General features: G+C 44.0%; 1 protein-coding gene across 7 annotated transcripts in view; it reads right to left on the reverse strand.

Annotated features, from left to right (window-relative positions):
* ARHGEF28 (Rho guanine nucleotide exchange factor 28) overlaps positions 1-19,394 on the reverse strand; it is a 1,067,585-nt gene that overhangs the window by 89,500 nt on the left and 958,691 nt on the right. For all 7 annotated transcript variants that reach the window (XM_085632328.1, XM_085632327.1, XM_085632325.1 and 4 more), the window contains 3 exons: positions 16,467-16,589; positions 15,572-15,689; positions 6,892-7,146 (listed from right to left, as the gene is read on the reverse strand). In XM_085632328.1, the coding sequence (XP_085488454.1) occupies positions 6,892-7,146; positions 15,572-15,689; positions 16,467-16,589 (496 nt within the window). The remainder of the gene's footprint in view (positions 1-6,891; positions 7,147-15,571; positions 15,690-16,466; positions 16,590-19,394) is intronic.

Below are 19,394 nucleotides of genomic sequence, written 5' to 3' on the forward strand. Positions count from 1 at the left end.
TGACCTGATCATTACCCCCTATCCTCTTTGTCCTTGTCCCATTCATTACAAGTGAGATTACTATCTCACCAGGTAGAAGAATAAAGAACAGAGGCATACTGGTATACACTGCCCCACCCCCTCCTACTTGGCGGTACTTACGTGGTAGTTACCCAGCATTCCTCCTGCTCTTTTTTCTGTCTGCCGACAGAATGGAGGGACAAGGATTTGGAGTGGCTCCTGCGGGACTGGAGTTGCTGAAGATATCTTCACTTGCCGACATATCAGCCAGGCAGGGGTGTCGGCAGGCTGGATGGCGTATTTCCGTGCCTGCTGGGCTTGTGGGGAGATGCGCGAGCAATTTCTTTCTTTTAACGTGAAGATTGTGTCCATCCCTGATGCTGCCATTTGCTGCGCGCAGGGGAAGTCGGAACGCCTGACTTCCAGTTGGAGATGGCACGCCTTCACATGCATGCCATATGGGGCGGCGTGCATATATTTCTTATATATCGGATTTCTGTGTGTTTAGCAGCTGCCTTGTCAGAGTGTTGAGCCTCTCCCTGCCTGCTGGGCAGGAAGAGGGATATGCTTCCTGACTTGATAAAACATGGGAACTCTAACTTTGGTTTTCCAGATGATGAGGTGCTGGCAACATCAGCAGGATCTCTCCAATGTCAGTTTCAGAGCTCTGCTCCCGTGGATGTTCCTGTGCATCCATACATTAATGAGGTCCTTAAAAGAGAGTGGAAGGACCCGGACAAGATTATGCTCCCTAGATTCATGGCCAAACTGTATGAATTGCAAGATATGCAGAGGGATTTCACAGATGCAATACCTATTGGTTCCTTTGTGGCCAATTGGTGGGGATAACATCTTTGGCTGAGGATGTTTTCATAAAAGATTTTGTGGACAAAAAGATTGATGCCTCCCTGCAAAAGCTATATTGTAGCTCACATCTGGTTTTGCGGGCTGGGATATAGGGTACATATGTGGCTCAGTCTCTGATCTCAGAAATTAAGTGTTTGCTCAGGTCTATGGACAATGCATCTGATTTTTCAGGTTTGTTGGAGCAAATCGAACGTCAGGTGGAGTACATTTGGGATGTTTCGTTATGTGGTAGGGGCTTGTGTAACAGTCTGACAGAACTTCGTACTGAAGAACTGGTGCACTGATTCAGCCTAAAAAGCATCAGCTTTCAGGTTACCATTCCAGGGTAATCAGTTGTTTGGGGCGGATCAGAGGGATAAGTTTCAAAAGTTATTTAAAAAAACATAAACATTCTTCCTCCTTGAAACATACTTCTGCTTAGAAGCAGCCTGTGAAACCTTAATCTCCATTCCATCAGCCCTCGTGGGGGCAATATCTGCAGTCTTGGGGGCATTTTCAGGCCCGTAGAGGTCGTGACAATTAAGCAAAGTCTCCCCAAAAACCTCGGTCCTGACTATGTGGTGGAGGGTCAGGTGTGTGCGGTCAAAGGTCGGATCCAGCCTTTTCTCCCAGCCTGGGAGGCATCTACTTCAGACACCTGGGTGCTAGACATCCTGAGAGAGATGTACAAGATCAAATTTGTGGAACTGCCTCATCAGTCAGGAGTCTGTCCTACTCCGTGACTATCTCGGAAAGAAAAGCGGTTGGCTCTGACTCAGGGCATCTCCTCTCTTCAGTAGAAGCAGGCGATTCTGGAGGTTCCTTGGATAGAGAGGGACAAGGGTTTCTATTCCATCATTTTTCTTGTGGCAAAGTCCACGGGAGGTTTCACGATTGTATTGGACCTAAAGGCTCTCAACAAGTTTGTTCAGTCCCTGCCGTTCAAAATGGAGAGTAATTCTGTTGGTAACCAAGGGTCATCTGATGTGCACCTTGGACCTTCATGATGCATACTACCATGTGCTGATTCACCCTCAATTCCACAGTATCTGCGATTTTGTGTCAAGGAGACAAATTATCAGTTCAGGGTGCTTACGTTCGGCCTCAAATCAGCACTCAGGGGCTTCATGAAGGCTGTGGCGCCTTTGGTAGCATCAATTAATCTATTGGGCATTCACCTGTATTAATACCTAAACGATTGGCTCCTCCATGCACCCTCAGAGCAGTAGCTCCTTCACAATTTGGCCTTAGTCTGCTTGATGATAAAGGCTCAAGGGTTTTTGCTCAATCAAGGGAAATATCAGTTGATTCCATCCAGAGATTTGACTTTTATAGCGGCCAATCTCAACAAGGTGTTCCTTCCTGCTCCCTGAGTTGTCCTCTTGAGGTCTGTGGCTTGGAGGGCAGTGGGTTGTCATTCCCTGCCGGTGCGTCAATGGTTGAGACTTCTGGGACACGTCAGCAGCTTTGTTTACAGTTCCTTGGACCAGTTTTCATCTTCAACCTCTGTGGGTTTATATTAATTCGTTTTGGGGCCCAAAGTTGGGAGATCTTGAATGGTGCCAGTAACTGCAGAGGTTGTGAAGGTTCTGGGTTGGTGGATTCAGCAGGACTTTCTCTCCAAAAGCATTCCGTTGCAACTGGACTCTACCTTGGCTGTTACAATGGATAACAGTTCCTTTGGTTGGGGGCCACTGTGAGGAGCAGGTCTCTGCAGACTCGGTGCACTCTGCTGGAGAGCCAGCACTCTTCCAATTGGTGAGAACTGATGGTGTTTTCCAAGTTGTAATGGGGTTCAGACTCCTTCTGGTGGGTCACAATCTGGTAGTCCTATCAGAAAACCAGAGTTTGGTTGCCTATCCAAATCATCAGGGAATCCATTCCAGTTCCCTGACAGCTGATGCTTTCCTGCTTTTTCAGTGGGGAGTGGTTCAATTACAGTCTCTGGTGGCTGTTCACATCAGGGGTGTGGACAATGGGGTGGCGGACTCTTTCAACCGGTTCTTTCCCCCTTCCCAGGAAATGTCTCTAACAAGGTAGGTCCTTCTTCAGCTGTGCGAGAGGTTTGGTGTGCCTTTCCTGGACCGCTTTGCTTCGCAGTTCAATGTACAAGTTCCCAGATTTTGTTCCCGCAGTCAGCAGGTGGGGCTCTGGGGAGTTGGGGGATCTCGAATGGTGCCTGTAACTGCAGAGGTTGTCAAGGGTCTGGGTTTGTGCATTCAGCAGGAGTCTCTCTCCAAAAGCATGGCATTGCAACTGGACTCTCCCTTGGTTCTCACAATGGATAACAGTTACTTTGGTTGGGGGCCGCGGTGAGGAACAGGTCTCTGCAGACTCAGTGGACTCTTCCAATTGGTGAGAACTGATGGTGTTTACAAAGTTGTAATGGGGTTCAAACTCCTTCTGGTGGGTCACAATCTGGTGGTCCGATCAGACAACCAGGTTTCAGTTGCCTATCCAAATCATCAGGAATTCGATTCCAGTTACCTGAATGCTGATGCTTCCCTGCTTTTTCAGTGGCGAGAGGCTCAGTTACAGTCTCTGGTGGTGGTTCACATAAGGGGTGTGGACAATGGGGGGTCAGAATCTCTCAACCGGTTCTTTCCCCCTTCCCAGGAAATGTATCTAACAAGGGAGGTCCTTCTTTAGCTGTGAGAGAGGTATGGTGTGCCTTTCCTGGACCGCTTTGCTTCCCAATTCAATGCAGAAGTTTCCAGATTTTGTTCCCGCAGTCAGCAGGAGGCGCCCTGGGGAGTGGATGCATTGACCCTCCCATGGCCGGATCAACAATTATATACTTTCCCTCTGATTAAGCTCATTCCCAAGTTCCTGGCCCGGCTGTTGGGGTAAGCACGAATTGTGGTGATAGTGGTTCCATTTGGGCCCCGGACGCGTGGTTCCCCAGGGTCAAGTTTCTGTCAATTCAGGGTCCATGGATGATCATGTGTTCTCCCTCTCCTCTCATGCCATCACCCTTCCGCTCGCTACAAAGGCTGCGTCTCCTGGTTTGGAAGTTGAGAGGCAGGGAATGCAGAGTAAGGGTCTGTCCAGGCATTTGGCAGTGGCTATCCAGCAGTCCCACAAGCCTTCTACTTTAAAGTACTACATGAGGCATTGGGGTAGTTTTCAGCATTGGTGTCGACCTCTTCAGGTCTCTAGACTGTGATCTGAATGAGGTCCTACAGTTTTTGTGGGAAGACTTTGAGAAGCATTTATCGGTTTCTACTCTGCAGGCCTAATGGGCTGCTATTAAAGCTTTTCGGTCCCCTTGGGGAAATTTGGTGGACGTGGAGTATTTCGTGGTGCAGTTGTTGCGCAGCTTTTCTCTTTCTCACCCTATGGTAACACCTTTGTTTTCTTTGTGGCATTTACCTTTTGTTTTGAAAGCCTTAGTTTTGGATCCTTTTGAACCTTAGGAGTTGGTGAACATGAAGTTTTAAGGTGGTGTTTTTGGTGACCAGAACCTCTGCCCGGCGCATTGGAGAATTGGGTGCCTTGAAGGCCAGGAACCTTTTTTGATGTTTTCAGATGATGGGGTAATTCTTCATGTGGATTCCTCTTTTGTGCCTAAGTGGTGGCACAGTTTCACGTGAATCAGAAAGTGATTCTTCCAGCTTTTTGTGCTGACACAGACTCTTCCATGGAGTAGTCTTTGTTGGCCATGAAGTGGGCTTTGTTAGTCTACTTGGATCGGACCACGTCTTTAAGGAAGACGGACTCTTTTTCGTCTTTTTCTGGGGAGACAAGACTCCCTATTTGTCCATCAATAGGTAGATCAAGCAGTTCATTTCTCCTCCTGCTGGGGTTCAGGGGCATACACACTGGGAGTAGCTGCTACCTCGGTGGAATTAAAAGGGGTGTCCATCTCTGAAATTTGAAGAGAAGTTACATGGGCATCAGCTAATACCTTTGTTAAGTATTATAGGTTGCAAAATGTGAAAGCAATTTTGGTTTGGTGGTTTTACATGCAGTTGTTTCGTGAAACTTGCCCTATTTTCTGTATAAATAAATCACTATAGGGTGCTGCAATTGGTGTTTGTGTGTCCTTGTGTGGTTTCTACTTTCCTATGAATGCAGGGTTGTTCGGCTTGGGTATTCTCACTTGCAATGAATGGAACGAGGACAAGGGGGATCTGAGGGTATGGTGCTATTATTTACTGGTATTCTTCATTACTCCTGGTCCTGTTGTCCTCGTCCCATTCATTACGCCCATCCTGCCTCCTGGATGGCCCGTCTTCATATGTTGGGGGCTTGGTAGTTCATGAGGAATGCTAGTTAAGAACCACTTAAGTGCCTCCCCAGGAGGAGGGGGTGCAGCAGTGTATACCAGTATTCCTTTGCTCTTTTTCCTTCTGTCTGGTGAGATAGTAATCTCACTTGTAATGAATGGCAGGAGGACAACAGAGCCAGGAGTAATTAAGTTTACTAGTAATAATACATGAAAGTGAATGCTAGCAATGAAAACACTTCTCTGCAAGATTTTGCCCCAGAAAGAATGTAACCCTCTACAAAACATGAAAATGCAAACAAGAGAAGCATTACAGTAATGCTAATATAATCAAATATCATACTTGGAAAGACCCAACAAAATATCTACACATCCAAAATTGTGTTGAATTTGAAACAACCGAAGTCCAACAAGATACATCTGCATTGAATAATGTGATCTCATTTCTGGTCTCCCTTCAGGTCTTTTATTTTATTTATTTATTTTTAGAGTTTTCTATACCGCGGACCAGACTCAGGGTAGGGTATCAGAGCGCTTTACAAAGACGGCACAGTACGAATAAAACAATTAGCAAAGTATAGCATACATAAAATCGGCAAATTTTACAAAGTTCGGAGGGTCGCAGGCGTGAGAGTATTTCTGAGCAACGGGTCATGAGCAGCGAGGGTGTCCTTAGAGGGATAGAAGAGGCTAGTTTAAGGGTGAAGATCTGGAAGGGTCCGTGTGATAGTTTATGGGAGGAATTTGCACATAAGGAATGATTTTGCTTCTTTTTTTAACAAAGGAGTAGAGGAGACTTTTCTGATGTAGGGAGGAAGCGAGTTCCATATTCTTAGTGCTGCTCCAGAGAATGCTCTGTCAGAGGTTTTTTTCTTATTGAAACGAGAGCGTTTCAGGAGTAAATTATCAACGCTCCTAGGATGATTCCTCAAGATAAGGTACGTTTTTGGGATAGGCATTAGGGAGTATTGTTGTGAAGCGCTTTGTGAGTGATGCATGCCATTTTTAGGTGTATTCGAGCTTCATAAGGTAGCCAATTGAGTGCTTTCAGGTGTGGCAAGGTCTTGCGGTGTTTACACCACCACGATCAGAAGGATTATCTGTGGGCAGCAATGGGCGGAATGCTACATAGTTTGCAAAAATCGTAGTGAGTGAGACATTACAAAACAAATTGGTGGTATTTATAGGGGGAAGGCGGTTTCCAAATAGGTCTCTCGCTTCCTCCGTCAAGGAATATTCTCACTATTTTTGCAAATCCTTGTCATTTACTAACTGATGCCGACCAGATAGGGTGTCATTTTATTTGCCATTAGTAAGTGTGATATAAAATGCTCACCATATCTTGTATAATGACCACTAGTTAGATGCTACCCCATGAAATGACCACCAAGGTCCCTAAGGATACCCATCAGCTATTACCTTACAGGCGGATACTAAATACTAAGCTATGAGAAGGTCTATGTTCTGGAAAACATTGTAATTCATTGCCAGAGAATGGTAAGTCTAGGTTTCCTTTGGCTGGGTTCGCCCTATCAAATTACCACATAAATACATACACCCTAAAACAGCTGCTTCTAAGACGGCAGATAAATGGACAGTGTGAAATACGAAGGATTATACCCTAAGATTAAGGAGAAGAAGTCTTATTTGAGATAGGGTGCTATAATCTTCAAATTTGCTCCTCTACATGCATTTTGTCTCTATGTAAACACCATACCAAAGAATCACAAATTGTACATAAAAAGGCACTTTTACAGACATTGAGACCGGTTAAGATAGGAGTCATAAAAGTGTTATTTTTTGTTAAACTACTGTACCTTTAAGGCGTCCCGTAGCAGTTTTCCAGTACACTAATCCCTCGTGTACCAGTATTCTTTCTTTGCTTGTCAAATCCTGCTTTCTGAATATATTGCCATTTTTCAGTTTAGTACAAGTTTTATTCTCAATCTTGTTCAAAATCTCCACCAATTTTTGTTCTTTTTCAAATTCATTGACTCGTAAATCAACTGCAGCGATCATGTTCTTAATCAATCCAAGTGCTTTGCAGAGGTCTTTGTGCTCCTCCGTCCCCTCTGCACAAATCAAAATAGAAAATAAAATACATCAACAGAAGAAAACTGAATCAACCATGTTAGTTTGCTGAAAACAAATAATGTGTACAACGATTTTTAAAATACATACAATCCAGTGTCTCATAGTTGGACCATTTTGCTTCTATGCCACCTTGGCCCACATTACGATTGGCGGCTTAATTTCGATGGGGTCAGTAACAGCAGTTAACAGTCCCATCGAAATTAAGAGATGTGCAGGAAACTGCAATAAATTTTACTTTCAAACTTGGATTTCTGCTGCGGGAAACAGCACAAGTCTGTGTTTTAAAGTCTGGGGGAAATTAGGAACTGTCTGGGTAATCGCACTCAGGTTTACTGATTCCCTGGTAATTCCTCATTTTTTAATGGACCGTCAGGATCCAACTCATAAAGGGATGGATTTTCCCTACCCCTAGAATTGGTATTCTCTGGGGGGTGAAAAAACCAATCAATGAGGCCTTTGTGCTTTGGCTCACAACATATTTAGTGCCAAAACTTGTTGGCTATGAAAGGTACAATATCTGATGATTTTTGGACAGAGAAATATATCACACTATTGCCTTTCGGTGCTTCAAGGAGATCTGCTTGCAATGATTCTTTAATCGATGCATTACCATTTCTACCTTCTTAATAGTCCTTACTTTTTAAGATGGACTCCAAGTCCAAGATGCAGATAACTGAGCTATGAATTCCCATACCATAAAAAATGTGTAGTCCCTCATCCTACAATAAAGGTGTTCATAGCTGAATACTCATCCAGGTGGTCCTATTTGTGACACCAGGGAGGAACCATACCAACATTGACCAGAAATTAGGGAGATAACACTGTGATGAGGCAGAGTGGGACTAAGTGTAAAAGACATGACTGTTAAGTAGTTTGAGTATGATCACTTTATCGCTGTTCTTCAATAAAACACCGGTATCATGAAGTCCTTACATTGTGTCACAATGAAGACAACATGGTCTGCCTCACACCTTGATGCTTGTCTCTGGTATAATTAAGAACTCATTGAGAATTCATGCGACTCTCCTCTGAAGCAGCCTCCAGCTACATTTCCTGTGTATTCTATTATGAAATATTGAAGGCTTGTACAATGACCTTATGCAGGCCCCTCTTTCTTGGACAAAGACTCAGATTCTGGTAGTCTTTTCTATGCGTTCATGTTTTCTTCAAAGATTAGAGTGCAACTTTTGCCTGGATCTCAAGTACTCTGGTTGTTATTCTCCCCCCCCCTTTTATTTTTAGCTGGTGGCTATATTTCTGACGCAGTAGTGTTTCGTGTTATTTCACCGGTCTTCAAACCTAACTCCGGCCTTCTCCTATTTCAGGGATCCTTCTGCTTCCTCAACAGGAGTTCAGAATATCAGAGGCCAATAAAGTTCTTAGCAGGGTCTATGACACACACTCCCTCTGAGAACATATTGTGATTTCTTTTGTGCTAAAATAAAACTCCCTGAGGCAGGCACTAACAAGATAGAATTTTTATATCTCTCCTAACATTTCTCACAGTGCCCTTGTGCTGCATTGTACAGCACACATCCAATGTATGAGCAGTTTTAAAGTTAGTCTAAGCATAGGTGAAGGTGTCCTTCCAGTACAAATCCTATCGCAGACATCACACACACTTTCCACTACGGTTCGAAGGTGTATGTGTGGCTAGGCAGCCTGTTTGTTCGTTAGTACTGGGGAACAGAGCAGCAGATATGGATCTGCAATACTCTCTCCCCCTGGAGCAATGCAGCACAGCAACATTGGTTGCTATGCTAAATTCCACTGTGTCCCGGTTTTTGGTTGATTTTAGGTTGTTGGTTGGTATTAATTCCAGGAGACGACTGGAAGCTCTGGAACCGCAGGTTTAAGTTTTTCACTATGCCTGTCAGTGAGTTATTAAGGTTTTCAGACTTGATGCACATCCAATCCTTGGTCTCTCTTCAGAGTGCTCAGAGAGATTGTCACATATTTTCCAATTGTAATTCTATGAAAAACCATGTGAAGGAGGTACACAGCTTTTGAAATATTGACAGTGCCAAAGGAAAAGAAAATGCATTCCTTACAGGTGAGTGAGTGGGGTGTGTGTGAGTTGGTTACGTGGTGAAGATGGAAGAAAGCATGTGTAGAAGGAGAGGTGCTGCAGATGAAAGAGATGATGTGTGAGGTATGCAGTGGGAGGATTTCAGAATGATGTGGGGAGAAAAAGAACATAAGTGTCTAACAGAGTGAGGACTGCACAGGAAAGTGAAGGGAAGAATGAGAGTGACTGAGAGAGTGTAAAGACCACTACCCCCCCACACAATCTTGTAATTTTTAATTCAAAGTCTCATTCTTCCAGATTTGAAAAATGTTCAATCCAATTTAGTCACAACTAAACAATTGTCACTCATTAATTTGATGCTGATCGTGAACATTGGCAAATGCAATAGGTGCAGTTCGTTTTAGACTTAGATCCATTTTTCAGTTGTATATCTGGACACAATAACAGCAACTCTCTGAGAGGCACCTAAATACTGGTGAGGTGGCACACTGCGTGAAGCACAGAGCTGTAGTTTACATGTTTAGAAACCATCCTTAATTACGAACGACATGCCGCTATGAAAAGATTTCTAGTTAAGCTTCTTTAACCACACTACTTTTAGAGATCCCTACAACATATGCCACATCAAACCCACATGTCAACACCCACTCACATGCATGCTTTTCAACACACAAATACTCAGCAAACAAACAACCGAAATATGGGGCCTGCTGAGTATCGGCACACCCGACATCCTCTTCATCACAGAAAGCTGATGAAACCCCTTATCGGCTCCCAACATCGCCATGGCGAAACCAGCAGGCTACAAAATCGCATGACAAGATCATCATCACAAGCCAGGAGGACCTGCTATCATCTAAAAGGAATTCATCAGATATGCAACATCCACAGAGAACACCACCCCATTCGTGGAACACCTGCACTTCAAGCTGCAAATCCCCGAAAACTTCACCCTGAATGGAATTCTCACCTCCCAACCACCCGGACCATGAGCCACCTTCACCATCCTCATCACCAACTTCGTCACTCCACTCAACATCAACTCCAGACCATACATTCTTCTCAGGTACCTCAACTTTCACATGGAAGACTGAAATGTCCCCTGCTCTACAGCACTCCTTGAAAGCTTGAGCAACATCGGATTCCCCCAGCTCGTCCCAGAACCAACACACACCACATGACACACACTGGACCCTATCTTCACCACAAGCGACAGGATCAAATACAACTCCACCACACCGCTCACATGGACTAACCATTTCATCATCAACTTTTAAATCAATACACCTCAAGGCAACATCCCAAACAGGTTCAGCATTCCAAACCACAGATGGGGCAAAATCACAGAAGCAGGCTGGCTCAGTGTACTCAGCAAAGATCAATATAGCCCCAAAGATAACATCAACAACTAGATCAAGAACTGAGCAGATTCCCTCGCATCCATCAATCCCAACAAGCATAGTAGATCAAATAAGGAGGCCAGCTGGTACACAGAATACAACCGAGACACCAAACAACATTTTAAACAGCAAGCAAGGAAATGGAGGGACAGCCATAGCACCACAGACAGGACTATCTAAAAGGTTGCACTCAAAAGCTATCACCAGCAAATAAGAGACACCAAGAAAAAAGCACTAGTAGACCGCATCAAAAGAAACTCCAACAGCTGCAAGGAGATATTCTTGATCGTTAAGGATTTCACCTCCCCTTAGCCACAGTCAACAACATTGCTGCCTCCCAAAACCTCTGCAACAACCTACACCACTTTTTCCACAGCAAAATCGCACACATCTAGAGCAACTTCACAAACCAACCTAAACCCAGAAAACATGCTGCTAACCTACCCACCACCAACCAAGAAGGCCACATGACTGAATGTACATCCCTCACAAGAAACAACACAGCGGCAATCACGTAGACCAACTTCTTAGGGGCCCAAACAGACCCATGCCCCCACTACATCTACAACCTGGGACCATCACCAATCATCACCACCCTGACCCACATCATCAACACCTCCATTACGTTGGCTACTCTCCCAGATTAATGGAACCTTGAAGAAATCTATGCCCTCCTCAAGAAGCCCACAGCCGACCCGAATCAATTGGGCATCCTCCGACCCATCTCTTTGCTCCCCTATCCAGCCAAAGTTATTGAGAAGCCCATCAATAAGCAACTCACAACCCACCTTGAACCTCACCATTTTCTAGACAACACTCAATCAGGATTCAGAAAGATCCACAGCACCGAAAAAACACTCATCGTGGCCACCTACGACATTTGAATCATCCTGGACAGAGGAGAAACAGTCGCCCTCATCCTGCTCGACCTCTCTACGGTGTTCGACACTGTCTCCCACAACAGTCCCATCAAAAGACTTACACAAGACTGGTATACAAGGATATTCTCTCAAATGGATCTGTTCCTTCATCACAGGAAGAACCCAAGGGGTCAGGGTGCCACCCTTCACATCAGACCAAGAAATTGATATGCAGAGTCCCATAAGGATCATCCCAAATACATGACACTGCTCACTAACATCATCCATTGACAAGACATCACCGTCATCTCCTACGCCAATGACACCCAGCTTATCCTCTCCCTGACGGACAAGACAAATACCACAGGTACCAATTTCACCAACTACATGACCATGGAAGCAGACTGGGTTTGAATCAACTGCCTGCAGCTCAACTCCAAGAAGACAGAAGACCTGCCCATGGGACTCCACCTGGTGGCTGTTTAAGCTAGGACCAACACCCAGACCGACAGATCACGCAAGAAATCAAGGAATCATCCTACATGATGGCTCGAATCAATGCAGTGTGCACCTTCTGCTTCCACATCCTATGCATGATACAAGAGATCTTCAAACGGTTTCCTTAGATAGGGGTTGGCAGCACTCGCAGAGTTTCACTCTTCGGAAGTCTGCTGAGTTAAAGAAAAGCTCTGACAGGTTCCATAAAAATCCACCAATGGGCGTGCTCGCGCTACAATTTAGCACAAGCAGCGATGAAAATCAGTCCGAACGGCACCATGTGTTGGACAAGAGCGCACGGCCATTCGTGTTGATTTTGCTGCTGCTCCAGTAGAAAATCTACTAGAGCAGCAGCAGATCTACTCGAACAGTGAGCCTATGAGAGTGAATACTTGCGAACGCCAGTGACCACTCAAGTTAGAAAATTTCTCTAGGGGATACCAAATCTCGCTCATTTATTCTGGAGCTTTTGGGGAGACAAATTCTACAATGCACCGATGGGCAGAATTTGTCCAGAATTCTGTGTTAAAGAGTAACACAAATTGGCCAAAAGTCCACCAACTCCTCGGGCAGAATGGAACATTCTGCCCACCCCTAGCCTCAGAACACTAGATGAACTATCATGCAAGCACTCATCAACAGCAGATTGGACTATGGCAACACTCTACGCCGGAATCTCCAAACAACTCCTACACAGAATTCAGACCATCCAGATCATCGCTGCAAGACTCATTCTCAACATCCAACGCTGCACCCACATCACACCACATCTCAAGAAGCTTCCCTTGCTCCCAATTCACAAGCGCAGCCAATTCAAACTTCTCACGCACACATACAAAGCCCTACACAACACAGGACCAGAATACCTGAACAGTTGCATACACTTTCACCAACCCGCACGACAACTATAATCTCCCTGACTCTCAGTTGTACAAATTCCAAGCATCCGCAAAAGCAAAACTGGAGGTTCATTCATTCTCCTACATTGCACCCAAGACATGGAACGACCTTTCTTAACACATCAGAGTCTCCTCCTCACTTTTTGAGTTCTGAAAGTAGCTGAAGACCTGGCTCTTTGTATAAGAACCTTAGACCACACACCTATGGATTGGCAGCTTTTTGTACATAACTTGGTCTCAGTAAGCAGCCTTCCTCTACGGTGAATTTGCAAACAATCGGTTTTTTGTTAGCTGGTGGGTGTGATATCTAAGAGGTGATCAAAAGCATGCTTTTTTTTGTGTCTCTTCGTTTGGTGCATATCATCATGTATGTATTTTGCTTTAGTGTGCATATGTTTACAGGGGCGGCTCCTCCGTTATGGCGTAGGAGCATCACCCCACTAGGTGGCAGCAGAGGTAAACACTTGAAAAATAAAAAGATAATAAAACAATTGTATTATCATTTTATTTTTCTTCCTACCTGAGGTTGCCAGTGGCACGTCATAGAGTGGGGCCATGCACCCTGTAACAGCAGTGGGGAGGAAGAGTGATGAGCCCGACTAAGTGTGCATGACAGTTTGGCCAGCCGTCTTAGGCTGGACTAACTGTCATGCGCACTTAGCATTTCTCCACCCGGCTGTGTTGTACAGCCGGGTGGAGAAAAGCCACAGGCTCCCAGTCACTGTCTGGGCGCCAAACCACAGCGCTCAGACCAATCCCAGTGCTGCTCATAGCTGGGAATAGCATTCCCAGCATGAGAGCAGCGTCAGGAATTGCCATCTGGGAGCCTGCTCAGTGTGTTCAACCCGGGATATCGGGGGAAGAGCAATGCGGCAGGTAAGTTACCTATTTTATTTTTATTTTGTCTGTACCCAAATCCCCACTGCTTCGGATCCTGTGCAGCCGCCCTGCCCCACTACTTTGGATGCTGTGCAGCCGCAACTGTATGTTTATTTAGCTGTGTTTATGCATATCTGTAGCTGTGTATGAGTGCCTACAAGGTGGGCTGTTCCATGCATGCCAATAGGCATGGCTTTTAACTCAAAATGCAAGCCAGGCCTATTGACCATGCCAATGCTCGTTGTGAGGGCAACTGCTCAAGTGGAGAGGAGAATGGAAGACTGAGGACAAGGCGAAATTTGGCTACAGCTGCAACTGACTCCACTGTGGAGGTTTAACATTGAGGGTATTTCTTCTGTCTCTAGAAATAGGAAGAAAGTTTTACAGAACATTTCTCAGTTCCATGATGGAATCACTGACCACATGAGGTCATGTTGCTTAGGGAGTAATGTGTGGATCTGTGGTAAAAGATATCAGTCAATGTTTCCCAACCTTTCCTTTGACAGGAACGGATGTGGTGAGGAAAAGAAAGATATGATGAGCTCTAGTACACTAATTCCTACTCTTCCTCCCTGCCTTTGACCACTGCGTGATTGACCAATACATAACACCACAGACAGGACAAACAGGAAGTTCTAAGTGATGGCCAAGTGTAATTATATTCAGTGTACTTGTCAAGGTATGTAGTGAGCGGCAGTTGCTCTTTACATCAATACCAAATTTCTCCAATGAATATCAGTAGACAGGTCTCACGGAACGACTAAAATTGTATGTGATGAAATTAAAGCGATATTTAGCTCACAATTACAGCGACATTGCCTGTCCATCGTGAAGTAAGGACTTTGATGCAAAAAAAGTAAACCTTGGTCCTAACATGGCTGTGAATGACTAGAACAAACGTTGAAGTAATAGTACAGTTGATAGGACTGGCTAACATAATGCTGATTATCATCGGCTTCCATACCAGGAATGCTGCCTGCCAATAAATTGGCAATCTTTATGAGGCTTTGTTGTTCTGTACCTCACTTCTGCCTTCTGTATAGCTTTTTGTTTTGTACCGGCATAAAGTCACAGATTGATTCAAAATAAGTGAACAACAGTACATTGCCAATAAAAATATTTATGTTAAATTGGAAGCTTCCTTATATTCACTTTGATGTGGAAGGAATTAACACTGTTCGAAATCCACAGATGCTGACATGAAAGGATCACTCAAAACACCACTGGTTCAGCAGAGATGCTTGATGGATGAGTGGGTGAAGGACTTCCGCCCTGGCCATATCAATCCCTCGTTAGAAAATGCATGGATTTGGGACATTTTGGATAATACGAGCAAGGATGTCACTTTGATGCTATCCTGACTATTTTTATTCAGTGATACGCACACTGGTACCTCAGAGATCAATGACAGATAAAGTGTCATACAAGCTTTGCACTGTGGTGTACTGATATGTTGCAATCAAAATTTCTCACATTCGAAAACAAAATTCTAGATTTGCTTTCATTTACAAAGTACTCAAAGCAATATGCTGCATAAGAAAGAGAAAACCTTTTAAAATACTAATTGTACAGTGTGAAATTATTAGTTCATTCATGGAAGGAAAAGTATATGCAAAATTCAACTAATTGATGTTGTGCCCCACCAGAAGAGAAAGACACCTACCCCCTAGGATTAAAATTAAGAGTACGTGCATAAAGCTACTACTTATCAAAATAAAACCTACTCTGGTGCGGAATCTAATCTGTAGTACATACAAGGTGGCAGATATCCAATAACTTAGAGTGGACTTCACTGCTGTCCAAAGCATTCAACTGTTAAAAGATCCACAGCAGCTCACCTTTTGTGTACCTCAGGATCCTCTCCACCAGAACAGGGTATTTAGTGATGCGCTGTGTGACTAGAAGAATGCATTCTGGGATTCCGCGACGACGAGCTAGAAGATTACTGTTCCGCAGCTAAAAAACATAAATTTCCATTAGTTTCAGTACAAAAAGGCATAGCATAGGGGAGATCTGTTTTATATCCAAACGTTATTGTATTTTGAATAAAACATAACAACAAAAGCAGTGGAAAAACATGGAAAAACCATATCCAGTAAGCACATAACACTGAATACAGAAGGAGTAGTAAAGTTATGCGTCCAATATTCATCTAAAGGGGTCTCCAACCAGTAGTTCTACTGTAGCTCTCCAGCTACCTCTGAGTAGTTCACCTGTGTGCAGTTCAGCCTATTCAATTTGAAAGCTTTTGATTGGTTGAATTAATATCCATATAATAAATGGAGATTATACAACACTAATAATATTAGTAGCTTTTAATGCGTTTCATTAAACATATGTAGCTCTCAGTACAGAAAAGGTTGGAGACCCCTTTACTTATACACTATGATCAGGCAACCCCAGACCATAGGGAGGAAGTCTCCTTCTACCGCTGCACACTGGGAACGTGGGCGCGGGAATGGTGCCGGCACGCCAAAGCATATAGATTTAATCCCTGAGATTCTACGTTGACACAAACATATTTTATAGAGACTTTAAAAAAAACTGATATTGTCTCCTAATTGTGTGTCTAGACTGCTGAACTGATCATCTGTTAGTTTTTTGATAAATATAAAAAGAAAATCCTATTTACCATTAACACATATGTAAATTTTTTGATCATTTTTTATGTTACTTCTATCAGTGGGCCTACTGTTGCCTAGTGAATTTATCTATATTACCAAAAAGACTCACTCTGATAAAATTTTGGAACTTCTTATTTTGCTGCAGCTCTTTGAAGATGTTAACTGCTTCTTTGTGGTGGCTGCAAAATTCTCCGTATATCTGCTTCATTTTTTCAGCATTCTCTTCTGAAAACTAAAAAGAAATGTAAACATCTGTGAAGAAAAAACAAGCCTCGAAGGAAATGCTATCCAGTGGGGAATTACACTAAAGAAGCAGCAAAACAGTAAACAAAATTAGTTAACTGACCCTGGAACCCTTCTAAATCAGAAGAGTAAGTCGTTTCGATGGGGAGTTTTGAAAACGCTGCATACATCAGAAGCATTGTCAAGGACTAGGGAAGAGAATTCAAAGAATAGGCCCCTGTACATTTTTTACTGGGGTCACGAGAGATCAGAAATCAGTTATGCTTCAGATTACAAAAGCAATGCTGCGGTTGAGATCTTTTGTCAGTAGGAAATCAACAGACGTCCACCCTCTAAACTGCTGGGTTCTGATAGAGCTCCATACGTGGATTAAAAGTTATGTAGTAACTTCACACAATCATCAAAAGTCTGGCCAAATGACAATTAAAGTGATAGCTGTCTTAAAACTTATTTGACAAAACAGAGAACATCTGTCTGCAACATTTCTAAGTTAGACTTAACATGTCTCCGCACCAGCCTATGGCAGGAGATTCCCCCTGCTAAAGTGACATCAGCATTTGGACAGTTTGTTAAAATGAATTAGTAAAAGTCTCGGCTCAGGGATTTATCTGGAATAACCTTTTTATCTTTCTTCCTCTGAAAGTTTTCCGTTCTTCGTCGAACTGTCTCATATACATGTGGTTTTATCAAAGGGAACATTTTCACATTTGCGTTCATTGTGTGATTGCAGCACGGGTAGGACATGTTTGCCCTCCTGCCTGTGGGTGGGCTGATGGTGTGCAACCACTGGGAGCTCCACGTCCCCAGCGTCATCAGGCTGTTCTTCTTGTACAATCCGAGTCAAGTGATGTGGAGGCCGGTGACATTTTCAAGACTGAGGCCTCATTTTGCCCTGTCTTGCCTACTAGTGTGAAACCACTGAGAGAGTGGGTCAGAATCAGAGGATTAGGGATTGCTAAAAGGTTGTGCTTCAGTAATGCAGAATTTACTAAATTCTTCCCAAATGTTCCAATTTCGAGAGGATGACTTTCACTTGACCGGTGGAGGACATTCCACCAGCACATTTATCCTCACGGCCACATTATCTAAGCGGGGCATCATGGCCCGCTGTCTTCCGTCTTCAGTGAAAAATGGACCTTCTCCTCACAATGACATGCAGAAAGCCTGTGCAACTGTCTACCACCCGCCAGTGGAACATCTTGAGCTTGGAAAACACGGAAGTGGTCTGCATGCTGGAGAACCCTGCCACACTGTCAGAGCATTTTACCAGCTTTGATTTCAGACCATAGACACTTTTGTTGCTGCAAAGACATAATATTCCTTTTTCTCAGAATAGCAGACTCTTATCAATAGAACTATACAGACTTATATGGTAATCTGTTTTTAGGATACACATTTAATGTTATAGATTGAGCAGGTTACCTAACCAGTGCCAAGCTAGGTTTAGGGTGTTCTTCCTTAGTCATTCCTTCATAACCAGGAAACGAGAGTTGCTATCGTTGGACTGCCATGGGACGGTGCACTTCATGAATGAGGCAGTAAGTTTATATTTAATGAATGGTGGTACAGAAATCCTGTCTTCTGAGTGCTGTAGAGCTGACATTTCTAGCATCGATATCTTAAACTGAAGTCATAAGAGTGATACATACTGGTAAATTACAAGCATGTGCTCAGGGACCGCCTAGATCTGTGACTGCACTCAGAAACCACAGGTTTCCTGTGAGCGCTACTAAGCCCATAGTCTTCGCAGACACTCATCATCACTTGCGGCAGGACAATGTTATCAAAGACGTTACTATTGGGAAGGGGGGACTTCTAATCCGATAATGTCACCTGCTGTTTGCGATATTACCACCAGATTAGACTCTTGTCTTTGGCATCCATGTGTGTGATTTATGAAACCGTTTTTAGTGGCATTTAGACACCCGCACAAACAGCGTTCACAACAACAGTTCAGCACAGAGTCCAGTTTGCTGGTTGGAGAAGCACTGACACAGCGACTTGAATCTTAATCTCAAAGGAGGATCCATCCACGAGGTGGATCCGGATTGCTATACAGACTGCCATATACAGACTGCCATATGAAACACTTATGTAAAAGAATAATACAATGGTAACCCATATGTAGGGGTGAGCAGAGTTCTGCTCACTCTTTACTTGTCCCAAGAGAGGAGTCATGGGCGACAAGGTGGCACCTTCTTCAGAAGCCTCAGATGAGGTAGCAGTTAGTGCTTCAGTCAAATATTGGAAGGAGGACATTGCCACACGAGCAGAGCATATGCTATCCTGGGTCTGTTCTTGTGATAGAGCCACAGTTTGAGTTAGGGATACCCCGAGTCTAGTCTTAAGACGCCATCATTGGCGTCTATGAATCTTACATTCCCATTTTTGAAGCCCATCAGCCTGCAAAGTGGCTCCTCAGTTGTCAGCCAAGTTCCAGATCTCCTCTGGCTCTGTGAAGAAGAAGGTATCTTGGTCTGACACTATTGTGAGTTTGACCGGGGACAGTAGGAAAATGCTACTTACCAGTATGCATCTGTTCTCGGCATGTAGAGCTGTAGATTGATATGCTTGTGCATAGATCGGGAAACAGCGTTTACTACGCAGCCGTTACAATGCATGCCATTACATTGCATGGCGTTGCAACGAAAAAGGTGAGCAGAAGTGGGTAGACGGTGTTGGTTTTAAGTCCAACACCTTCCCTACTGTTGCACACAGTTGGAATAGAAAATGATTCTATTCCAACTTCCAGTGCTCCCCGACTGAAAGTCGATGTAAAGGTTGACGTTGCAAC

Source organism: Triturus cristatus, chromosome 2_1 (assembly GCF_964204655.1).
Source record: "Triturus cristatus chromosome 2_1, aTriCri1.1, whole genome shotgun sequence".
Lineage (NCBI taxonomy): Eukaryota > Metazoa > Chordata > Amphibia > Caudata > Salamandridae > Triturus > Triturus cristatus.